This window comes from Micromesistius poutassou (genome assembly GCF_964030765.1).
Source record: "Micromesistius poutassou genome assembly, contig: SCAFFOLD_5964, whole genome shotgun sequence".
In the NCBI taxonomy this organism is placed as follows: domain Eukaryota; kingdom Metazoa; phylum Chordata; class Actinopteri; order Gadiformes; family Gadidae; genus Micromesistius; species Micromesistius poutassou.
The window spans coordinates 1-12,852 of NW_028179771.1; the positions used below are offsets into that span (position 1 = coordinate 1).

The window sequence follows — 12,852 nt, forward strand, 5'->3', positions numbered from 1 at the left end:
GTTTGCACGTGTGTGGTTACCCATATGTAAAGCATATATTTGCGAGTGAATCTGTGATTATATGAATATATAATAATATTATAATCTAATACTCCGGCACATAAGTGGCGCAGGAGATTGAGAAGGGCTAATCCTCAGCTCCTCTATCGGCAAATTATCCTCAACAAACCCCGCCCGTGCATTCAGGCTTCCCTTTTATCTGGAGTGAGTGTGTGTCTGTGTGTGTGCGTGTGTGTGTCCATATGTGTGTGTGTGTGTGTGTGTGCGCCACCTGCTGTCATAATTTGTTGATTTCCTTTTCATTCACTCTCCATGTGGGAAATTCTGTGTTTAACTGTTCTGAACTCTGAAGTCAACACTTAATGCACTGCTTTTTAATTGGATAGTGGAGCCCGCGCGCACACACACACGCACACACACACACACACACACACATGGAAACACACACACAGGCACACGCACGCACACACATAAAGGCACACAGGCAAATCCATCGAGGAGGTCCCGGATTCTTCTGTTTTTTTTTTGCCAATGCCGTTAAATGGCTATTACACGGGCACTTAAATAAACAAGGCCTTGTGCTACTGGGTAAGTGATTCAACATTCAGCAGACTGAGGAGCTGGTGTGCTCACTGTCTGCAGCAACTACCAATAATAGATACGTGTGTGTGAGCCGCCCGGCAGCTCTTGAGGCCTCCGCGCTGCACTGGGTCGGTTTCTATAGGGAAGGCTCAATAGCACGGCTCTCAAACCAACCCATAGAATACCCCCCTGTACCACCCAGGTACAAATTCATCTCAACAAGGACTCGCTAGATAGGACATATTCCACGGACTGGAAGTGGCTGAACACAAGCGAACCTCTGCAGGAATATATAATCGTTATCTTTACGTTGAAACCTTGCGCGCGCACCTTGTTTGGTTTTATTGCACTCAGCACATAACGGTACATGTCGCGACATGTACACAGTACACAACGTGTACACAGCCACGCACATGGACACAGTGGAGTGTCCCCCCACCCAGTTACAGAGCACACCGACGTAGGAGGACCGCGGAGAACCAAGAAGGTGTCACTGAGGTGACAGCATGTCTCTTACACATGCTGTGTCGTTTGGTTTCTAATGTGTGTGTGTGTGTGTGCGTGTGTGTGTGTGTGTGTGTGTGTGCGCGTGTGTGTGTGTGTGTGTGTGTGTGTGTGTGCGTGTTTTAGCTTCAACAGCAGCAACATCTTCCGCGGCAGATGGGTCAGGGCCAGAGGAATCCTTACCCCCAAGTCAATCAGTACCAAGGTAACACACACACACACACACACACACACACACACACACACACACACACACACACACACACACACACACACACACACACACACACAAACACACACACACAACCACATATACACACATGCAGACATACAGACACATACACACACACACACATTAGAAACCAAACACACAAACACAAAGCACACACACACACACACGAGAAACCAAACACACGTACACGTACACACACACACACACACACACACACACACAAAGACAAACACGTGCATCCCATATTGTTCTACAGCTTATAGACAAAATAATGGAAAATAAATGTTATACTCATGTTATGGTTCATGTATAATACAGACATGAGTTATTTGGCTCATACAACGATATATATATCATTGTATATATATATATATATATATATCACAGGGTATTTTCCTTCTCACAATCTGATGTAAAACGTACCGAGAAAATACAGCTATCAAATATTAGCGTTAGAGTGTGTAACGGTGAGGATAAACTCGACAGAGGCAAAAGGGTACCCTCGCTATCATGATGGGATACATGGTGGCCCCCGACAACAACAAAACCGTCCATGTAGACACACCCTAGAGTGGCCATTTATTGCTGGCAGTCTAAGCCTTATGGTAACAGTGTAAACCTAACAGAGAGGCCCTGACACACTTCCACAAGATGTTTGTTAATGCTCTTCAGCATTCCCCTGCCTCTCTTTCCCTTCTTCCTCCTCAAATGTTCCCTCCCTCCCTCCCTCCCTCCCTCCCTCCCACCTTTGATAGATAAGGCATATTCCACTTCTGCCTGTTACCAAGGCAACCTGTCGGTCCTGGATCCCCTAGAGTTCCGGTGAAGTCGGCTGAGAGTAATAAAGGAGGGAGGGATGGAGAGAAGAAGGAGGGATGGAGAGGGAGGGAGGGAGAGAGGGGGGGAGAAGGAGTGGGGGAGAGGGAGGGAGAAAGAGAGGGAGGGAGGGATGGAGAGTGGGAGGAAGGGAGAGAGAGGGGGAGAAGAAGTGGGAGGGAGGGAGAGAGAGGGGGAGAAGGGGTGAGAGGGAGGGAGAGAGAGAGGAGAGAGGGAGCGATGGAGAGAGGAGAGAGGGGGAGAAGGAGTTGGAGGGAGGGGGGAGAGAGGGGGAGAAGGGAGGGGAGGTGATGGTATTGTGCTGGTGGCGAAGGAGAGGGTGGTGGGCTGGTGGTGGAGCAGACAGGACATGGTCTGGTGGGCTGGGGCTACAGAATACGGGAAAGAATGAGTGGGTGACGCAAGGATGAGGACAGATGAAGAGTGATGAAGACAAGGGAGGAGTGACAGGACACCAAGAGTGCAAATCACCCAGAATAGTATGTCTCTTTAGAGCCATGCGTGTGTATGTATGTCAGGCCGAGAGACACAAGATACTTTCAGAGCACTTCCACGGTTGTGGCTTTGATGGCTTCTGGACTTCCAACTCGTGACTACTCGGTGGTGGAGTCAGTTTACAATTACAACAATGTGCACATGGAACGTGATTGGCCCAAAGTCCAACATATTTGATTGGTTGAAGAGATTGTCCTTCAAAACATGTTTCCTGTTCCTCCCCAAGTCAAGAACCTCGCTACACAAAAATCGATGTAGTTCAAACCACAGATGCATCGGCGATGACACGCATCTGACATCTGGCAAACAGATTCACACGTTTTTTAAGATGTCCCTGTGTACATTTCAAAACGATGCATTTCAATGGATTTCATTTTTACATTTATTGAAAATAAATTTAAAGCACTGCATCTGAAAATGCATGTTTCAGTATTTGCTCAAGCAAACAGGCCACCCCTCAAATGTAGCATTAAACATTAACATCAACACCCCTCAAATGTGTGTTAGGACGGCAGTACACGACGTCTCACCGCGAGGCCAGGTTCACCGGCCAGGTTATCTAGATACTTCAGATGACGTTAAGTCGGTCTCAAGGCTCCGTGGCGGTGGTGTCCTTAATGGCAACCGGTTAGCGGTTGAAACGGCGCTAGCTGTAAGCTGGAGGATTAGTGGAGCTGTGTCAGAACTTGGTTTATTCAGGGCTTTACTTTAATTTCCACACTAGCTCGTCTCGTCGGGCTCGCTGCCATTTGGTTCTATGTTCAAAAAAAGTGTTGTGCGCCAAGTTTAGTTTTATTTTAAATGTACTATAATACTGTTTCATTTTAGATCATAGCCCTTTTTTTTAATTACCAATTAAAAAATTAAACCCCTTCCATCAACTTCAATCAAATGTTTTTTTGTCCAATATTCTACAATAACAACACACTTAGGGAGCCCACTCTTAAAGGTGACATATTACACCACCAGGTGTGAGTGTGATTAGCCGTTACAAGCCGTTTGGAATCTGCCTCTAGATGCATGCTGGATAGATCAGTCTACCCGGTGGACCGTAGCAAACGTTGCTCATCTATCGGTCACACATCTAGGTGGACACGCCCACTTGTGATGTCAGAAGAGGCAGATTTTCAAAACGGCTCGTAGCGGCTAATCACACTCCACACCTGGTGGTATAATGTGTCACCTTTAAGGATGTCTCGGTATCTAGCTAGAACTAGAACTCTCACGTTCTAGGCCGTCTCTCCAACGTCTCTCCACACGCTCCTCCCTCCACAGGCACTCCTCAAGAGATGGCCTCGAGGAACCAGACTCTGCAGAACATCCGGGCCGCTCGCCTGCTCCAGCAGCAGCAGCAGCAGCAGCAGCAGCAGCAGCAGCAGCAGAACCAGCAGCAGATGGTGCAGATGGGCTCTGTCCAGGCCCAGGGTGGCTCGGTCGGACCCCAACCCGACATGAGCCTCACGTACAGTGGGCAGGGCTCCAACCAGGCCTCCCTGTACGGTCTCAACCCGGCCATGAACCAAATGGTCCACCAGCAGCAGCAGCAGCAGCAGCAGCAGCAGCACCAGAGCCAAAGCGTGGGAGCCCCGATGGGACTCCCACCCCAGCACAACCCCGCTGGAGGTCCGCCAAGGCAGGCGGGGGGCGGCCCCGGGGTCGGGGGAATGCCGGGAGGAGCCGGGGGCGGCGGCGGCGGCGGCGGCGGCGGAGCGTACGGGGGCCAGGGGATGTTGATGAACTCCATGTCCCAACAGGCCCTCAAAGGGCCCCCCAACGCAAAGGCCCAGGCGCAGAGACTGCAAAGCATGCTGGGGGTGGGGGGCGGGGGCCCCGGCGGCGGCGGCGGCGGGATGGTGCCGGGCGGCTGGCCCCAGCAGCAGGGACAGGGTCTCCAGGCCATGACGGCAGGGGTGGGCAGGACTACAGGCGGGGGCGGCGGGGACATGGTGGGGTTCGGGGCCCCCCAGGGCTACGTCATGCAACAGGGTCAACCCCCGCGCATGCCCAAGCAACACTTCCAGGGCCCGGGGCAGGGGATGGCCCAGGGTATGGACCCCAGAGTGGGCCACCCGGCGGCGGGCATGGGGGGCCCGATGATGGGCCCCCACATGGGCGGCCAGCCCAGGACTAACCAGACCCGGCCCATGGTCATGAACCAAGGGGTGATGGGGCAGGGCATGGCCGGGATGGGGGGCTTCGGGCCGGGCCCCGGGGGGCCGGGGATCGTGGGCGGCGCTGGGGGAGGCGGGCCTTACGGACCAGGGGGCGTGGGGGTGGGGGGTCCGCCCCAGGGCTACCAGAGGACAGCCAATCAGGACATGTCGTCGTACGGCTACGTGGGCGGGCCCCCGGGGGGAGGAGCCTTCGGACTAGGGGACGGCTCAGGGGCGGAGCTGGACTCGAGCGACGGTTGGATGGAGGAGTTTTTCCCCAACCAATAGCCAACGGACTTTGGGCTGCATATTTTCTACAGTACGGACTGAGAACACGACACAGACTTGTGGCTGGCATGTATTTTGGTTTGTTGTTGCGTGAATGCGTTTGTGTGTGTGTGTGTGTGTGTGTGGTTGTGCGTGAGTGTGTGTGTGTGTGTGTGTGTGTGTGTGTGTGTGTGCGCGTGTGTGTGTGAGCAACACGGGTGTTTGTTTGTTTGAGACCAAGCTGTAGAGGCACAGAATAGTATTAGTGAAAATCCATCATCCATCCATCCATCCAGATTCATGTATCCACCAACTCTCTAAGCTCCCAGCAGTCAAGTGACGTGATGCCATTCATTGTGTTACAAAGTTTGAAGCATCAACACCCCACCCCTCTTAAAGGCCTCGGCTTCAAACGTGGGTTAAATGGATATTAATAATGAAGGGGAAGACGGGACTGTTTTCATGTGTCTTTGTGTGTGGGTGTGTCTGCGTGTATGTGCGTGTGCGTGTGTGTGTGTGTGTGTGCGCGCATGTGTGTGTGTGTGTGTGTGTGTGTGTGTGTGTCCATCTCCTCTCTGCAGCCCCACCCAGTGCTTTGCTTCAGACGCTCGAGTCCTCCGTGTGAAAGGCAGAGGAGAACAATGGAGCAATGGAGAGAGAGAGGGAGGGAGAGAAAGGGAGCTAAGTGGAGGCGCTTTCTCTCCCCTCATCCTCTGATTTCTCCACCGCCCCCCCCCCCACCCCCCACCCCCCCCCCCCGTTGCTACCTTGAGGGCCACTCTCTTGGCTGTCTACACTCCCCTCACTAGTTAAACTGTGAAAAAGCCCCCCAATACGATAAGTAACGTCCGACTGCGGTGCCACACAGGCTCACTCTGCCCTCTAGTGGCACCGACCGGGATTAAACCCCAGCCAAGCACTGGCGCTCGTTGTGTGTGTGCAAGTGTGTGTGTGTGTGTGTGTGTGCGTATGTGTATGTGTGTGTCAATGTGAAGAAACAAGTGTGTGGGTGTGGGTGTGGGTATGTGTATGTGTGTGTTAATGTGAAGAAACAAGTGTGTGGGTGTGGGTGTGGGTATGTGTCAATGTGAAGAAACAAGTGTGTGTGTGTGTGTGTGTACGTAAGTGTATGTGTCAATGTGAAGAAGAAAAAGTGTGTGAGGGTGTGCATGCGTACCTTTATGAAGTGTGTGTGTGTGTGCGGAGAACGAACGTGTGCATGTGCCCCTGAGTGTGTGTGGACCCTTGTGTTGTGAAGAGACACGGAGACAGTGAGAGAACCGGCAGCTATGGCAGGTACTTGGACGCCACACAAACCACACGGTCAGCCAGAGAGGGGGAGCATACGGGCCGGTCTGCCAGGCAGCTAACAGACACATATTTACTTATTCTCAACATTTGTCAATGCAGAGACACACACACACACACACACACATAGACACATATATATATATATATATATCTATATCTATAGATATAGATATATATATCTATATCTATATAGATATATATCAGAATGAAACATACAAGGGGATGGCTGGATTGAATTGAATGTATTCAAACACCACAAGTGACTTTATTTTAGTGTGAGAGAGAGAGAGAGAGAGAGAGCGAGAGAGAGATAGAGAGAGAGATTGACCTTAAATAGGCCTGGCACTTTTTATTTTTATTTAAATGTTTGCTCAGTTTACACAATATTTAGCCAACGCTATTGATGTCATTTTCCGCTGACAGAGAGAAGGGAGTTGTAGTCCGGTTTTCATTTCCAAGACAAGAACATCCTCGCAATCCAGCGCAGCCTTCCATCCCACCGGGACCCAGAGCTGGTGCCCCCCCCCACCACCCACCCCCCGGCCCGACACCGCCCTGGGTTCTGTCGTACCGTAGCCAGAAACCCCCCAACCCGCCCCCTCTGTTGCTTTTCAGCTCGAACAAATAATGAAAACAGTGTTTTTATTGTAACACAACTGTGAAGAAAGACAAGCCGCCCTGACCCAATGCCTCGCCAGGAAAATACAAACTCTTCCAAGCTCTGGAAGGGCTTTTATTTTCGTAGCAGGCTTGACCGAACGGGGACAGCGACTTGGGTTCTGATTGCAAACGTAAAAAGAAAAATAATGAGAACCAAGAAAACAGAGTGTGGGGAGTGTAAGTAATACTCTGCCACACGTGAATCAGTGCTTCTATGAGATGGAGTGGCTCTTCATATCCTTCACCAACAAGAAAAGAGAAAACACAATGCATGTCGTTAATTAAAGCCCATTTTAGGCCCTGGGTTTCAGTCAGACAACGTCACACTGGTTTGCCTTCATGGTGCGCTAATCAATCACAAACACAATGGGTTCATCACTCCTCCACAATGAACGACATGTGATTCACGAGTGATGCATTTGAATGTGCTCTGCATCGTAAGACCAGAAAGCAAGGTAGACACCGTAAACAAGCCAAAAAGCCTTTTTTCTGTGTAAACTAAACCTTTTGCTACCATCTAAAAGTTTTTTTTTCTCGTGGTTGTCGGTGTGGTGTAGTCCATCCCTTTAAATACAACTCTTCGTCCTGTAGTGTGTCCCCTGCGTGCATTGCCACACTTGGTAGCGCCCAAGCCCCGGGCAGATTCCTGGTTATTTTGTCACGTCGTGACGCCGACCAGCTGTTCCTCGAGTGATCGTGAGTCTCAAATGGATGGTGATGTTTTTGTTTTTCCGCACATAAGTTACAGTGGTGGGGGTCCAGCCCCGCTTTCACAAGAAGAACGAGAGCGAACTCCGATACAAGGATACCATATCCTCCAACCTTCTGCCATTTCAATACCAGTCCAAGTCTGCGGACAGTGTGGGAGGGACACTGCCGAGAACCGTGTAGAACGGGTTAGACCGTAGCGTAGCTGCTGTGACAAGGGGGGCAAGGGGAGAGGGGGGGAGTAGAAACGCTTCTCGGTCAAAGGTTGAGGTCTCAAAAGTCATACTTTCTACTGCTTCTTGGCTGCTTCAAAGCAAGGGTTCGAGGACTGAAAAAGTTAGAAGGAAGGAAAGAAAAAAAAGCTTTCTCCAAATATCAACCGGGACCAAGACCAAGTCAAATGTAGACGACCTTTTAATGAAACTGTTGTTGATGTTCTCGTTTGGATCTGTTCTGTTTGTCCTTGAGGTTGTTTTTTTTTACTGGTGCTGACATATATGTGATTATCAGAAAAAGTATATAAAAGATGATGGATATTTGTAAATATGTTTTTACAGGTTTAAATACAGCAGATAATACAGTCTCTACTCTGTAAAGAATTTAATGTTTGTTGGAAAAATAGAAAAATATTTTTATTTTGAGACGTTTTTCGTTTTTTGTTTCCCACCTTTTAACCCATCTGAGCTATGCCATTGCACTTCAGACAATGTCTTACTACTAATTTGTATTGTAAACCTCCCTCTTATTTTTATTTTCACCTTTTTTTCTAGTTTCAGATTGGACTCTGTTTTAAAGCAGTGCTTATTTTCTTTTTATCCTGTACAGTTCTGGAGGAGTTCTGAAATGTTAACAAAAAGAGTTACAAAAAACGTTTTGGTTTTTCAAAAAAGATACAATAAAGAGAGATTGTTCTCGCTGATCATATTAAATGAACCTTTTGGTCTATCTCCAATGTATTTTCTTGCAAACACGTTATAATGCTGAAATTCTGTGTGCCAGCGCAGTGCTACCGTCTTCCAGTAATCCGGCATGCCAAAATGCCATGTTTGCTACAAGGTTTCCGTTTTCAAAAGATGGCAAATGAACACCCAGACAGCGTTACGCATCAGACTAATTCATCAGAGTAATTACAGCCATAATATTTTTATCTATTAAGAGGTAATTAGGCTACTTACACTTGCATGTGCCTAAACCCAGATACTTTTTTTTTTTTATCAACAAGTAAATGGGAATATGAAACTCAGCCTTCCTGGTATCTCCTCCTGTGAGGACAGAAACCGAACACACGTTCTGCTCCGTTTCCTTTATTTCTTTATTCACTTCTTCATCTTCACTCATCCTCATCCTCCCCTTTCCAGTATGTCTTCACCACTTAGACCCTTCCTCTACCTCCGTACTTTCTCATCACATCCATTGTGTTTGTATTTCTGTTAAGCCCTGTTTCTTCATTACTTTTGTGCAAAAACCCCCCCATCACACGCACGACGAACGCACGGACGCGCACACACACACACACACACACACACACACACACACACACACACACACACACACACACACACACACACACACGCACCTCATGCACACATACACGCACTTATTTGTTCGCTCACCCATCTGACATTGATGAATGGAGTCTTGCAGAGATGACAACATCATTACTCATGTTGAGCCGCGACACCGCCGAGGACAGAGAGAGGGACGCGGAGGAAGAGTGAGAGTGAAGGACGAGGAGGGAGAGTGGGAGGCAGGTAGGGAGGATGACGCAGTAGGGGGGACAATTTGCGAGGACGGGTTTCGCGCTGGACGCACGTGGTTGAACACATCCCAAGCTCGGAGACCAACGCCAGTCAGCGTTGCCAGATTGGGACAGATTTCCAGCCCGATCTGGCAACCCTGGCTGCAGAGGCACTGAGGCCGCAGGAGCCGCCCTCCTATCCCCAGAGACCGGCCTGTTGATCGCGGCTGGGGAGTGGGAGTGAGGAGCTGGCAGTTTTAACGTCTGCGAGGTGGATGTTTGTTCTTGGTTAGTTTGCCTGGGAAAAAATTGCCTCAAACTAGAACACAAGGATATTGAAATTAGCGGTGGCCTGCGGCTGTTGAGTCAACAAAGTGATGAATGTTCTGCCAGTCTAAATCCTCAGTCATTTATATGCTCAGTATAGGCACCAAGCAGCTAGGGTATTGTCTGCTTAAAGTGTGTGTCTACAAAGAACTGCATCCAAGGGGAACTGGAGCGGTTTGTTTGTGTGAGTGACACGCTGCATGCAAACAGAATATGTTAACTAAAGCTTTTGGTGTTATTCAACCGGTTTTAAGACAAGACAGGAGTCTGGTTTTGCAAATCAGAATGTTTATTCACCGAGCTCTGCTCAATGCTAAGAAACAAACACTGAAATGTGAACTAAACGCTGGGTAAATGTTTTGAGAATCCACTGACAGACAGAAATACTTAATCGCAACTAAATACATATGGGAAAGAAGCAAGACTGCAGACGTGCAGAGTCGGAGAAAATAAGGGAGAGAAAAAATGTGTATGCTGTCAGTTTGATTAATTTGGTAACTGCTGGTGTGGTGGGGAAGTAAGAAGGCCACGAGATAAGGTCTAACCTACTGTGTCGCAACATTCATTCATGTGATAGTTCTCTGGCTTTGGGTCTATTTCATGTTTATGCTTAAAGCATAATCCATGACATTGAACGATCTTAATATGAAGTAGGTAATCTAACCGACTGTCGCCAACCGGTAACAAACCTGAACACGGGTGCGCACCATGGCGCACACCGCCATGTTTTGCGCTGTAAGGGCGCCCTCTATCGGGCCTTCACCAGAACTGTCCATATGTGGCATATTGTGGGAACCACAATTCGTTCTCACTGTTATCTGTTATCAGTTATATGAGTTATCCCAAATTTAAATATACAACAGAGACCAGGTTAAACATTGGACATTTTAATAAAACTATTTCCAAGCCGATTGTCGACGCTCAATTAAATTCTGACGGTGAAATAGGGGCAAAGCAGAAACAACAGCAGAAGGATTTCAACTTTCAAAATTTTTGCCCTGTTTCTTCTTCTTCTTCTTTTGGGTGACATTTGAAATCTAGAAAATGTATTTCCTGCAGAAAATGCGGTGAGTGCTGTAGTGCAAAGTGAGGTTGAAAATGTGTTTTAGTACAGTGGAACATAGTTTAAGACGTAAAATAAATCTTAAATGGCTTAAATAAAGTGAAGGGATTTGAACAGATTTGAGTCTAGAATTGAGTAAACTATGTAAAAATGCACACCGTTTCATAATATTAAAATGGTTGGAAACAAATAAAGTCAAAATAGTTAAACAAATAGCTAATGTGATAAAGAGTGAATACATTTAAGATAAAATATTAAATAGCTGAGCTGTTCTGCTAGTGTGTGTGTGTGTGTGTGTGTGTGTGTGTGTGTGTGTGTGTGTGTGTGTGTGTGTGTGTGTGTTAGTAACTTGGAATGGTATGTTATTGACCTTCTCCCTTCACATCTAGTTCATCGAAATAAGCTCACAAAATGATGAGGCTTATACCGTTGGATTCCTTTGAGTCTCAGCTTTCATATGGTGTAGCGTGGCGTGAAAAAAAAAAAATTAAAGCATTGCTGTTAGTATCCAGCTACTACCGGGAGTCCACCGCATATGTAGCCAGCACCTATAGCCTCTAGCCATATAAACGGGGGTTTATATGGCTAACGGACGCACAGACAAACGCCCGATATATAATCATATTTCCAATTGATTCATATTTTTTGAGCCAGTGTAACAAGACATAAGGTAACCGTTTAAGCTTGGCATTGTGTTTCTAGGTTAAATATTGACGCTGTAGGGACCAACTGAAAATATACAAAGCCGGAATGAAATTAAACTGTTAAACTGTCATTCTGTCAAGAAATTACAAGTATAAATGATATCCAGAATCTGTTTAGCAATAATTTAAGATAGCCTACAAGTGTGTTGATTTGTTAAAAAAAAAAATGTACCAAGTTACGAAGTATGAAGTTGTTCAAGTGTCAGAGAATGACATTGACTTAAAAAATATTTTAAAATATTTTAAAAATATATCTTAAAAAGTTTCAAATATTTTAAAATTAAAATTGGAATGGAGTGGTGAACAATTATTGAAGGAGTAGGGTCCCAAATTTTCTAGAGAATAATAAAGAAAGAATAAAACTTAAAAAGAACCATAGTTGCCACAGTGCTATTTTCTCCCTCTCGTTCCAAACCTCACACGGCGTCAATGTGACACATGGATCACCTACAAACATGAACCTCTCCATCAATCCCGTGCGAAAAAACGACGCGGCCATTTTGACTGGGGCCTCGTCCCGTCGTCCCCACGTGAGGAGCGGCAGGGCGGGAGGTGGAGCGCCGAGCCGTCGAGCGGAGTGACTTAGGAGAACAAGGGCCGAGCTGTCGAGAAGAAGATCGCACCGCTCTCCGCTCGCTCTGACTGAAGTGGAGCTAACTTTAGCTACATGTGCTGAGGTCGAGCCGAGGAACTGATCTCCAATCACAACAATGCCGACAATAACTCTACCGCCGAAGGAGAACGCGCTCTTCAAGAGGATCCTGGTGAGATACTAGTCCTGATTTCTAAATCCGTCCGCGGTGCCCATCTCATTTCGGCTAGCATAACTAGTTAGCGTTAGCCGTAGCTACTTAGCTTAGCAAAAATGGCATCATTGAATGGACATGCTAATCCAGGCATGTCTCGCAGTGTCACTATCACAAACTCTAATGGGGTTCAACGCGTTTGTTTTGCGTCAGCTTCTCTTGCCCGGTGTCCCCCAGTGGTGTGTGGTGGTCCGACACGGGTTGATATCTGCTTTAATTGTGCTACTTTAGCACCCGGGCCTCTCCACTTGTCAAACTGCCGTGTTCCACGATGGCTAGCTCGGATAGCTAGCTGGCGCTATCTGTGGCTCTAGTGGGACTCAGGATGACAGCGCCGGCTCACCTGGGCGCTTAGGGGGACGCCGGTAGCCGGTTTAGTGACTCTCCGTTCGACCAGTGTCTTAACGTTGACACCTCATTTGAATCAGTTATTCTCATTGAATCAGTTATGTGGGGGGGACCAGT

At 47.8% G+C, this 12,852-nt stretch overlaps 1 protein-coding gene across 1 annotated transcript; it reads left to right on the top strand.

Moving 5' to 3' along the window:
* Window positions 1-959: 959 nt before the first annotated feature.
* LOC311372533 (mastermind-like protein 3) lies at window positions 960-5,187 on the top strand (the record flags this gene model as incomplete). Its single annotated transcript, XM_084489530.1, has 3 exons — window positions 960-968; window positions 1,213-1,291; window positions 3,926-5,187. 3 exons carry the CDS (start codon window positions 960-962, stop codon window positions 5,089-5,091), a joined length of 1,254 nt encoding a protein of 417 aa, XP_084345656.1. The 3' UTR covers window positions 5,092-5,187.
* Window positions 5,188-12,852: the final 7,665 nt, after the last annotated feature.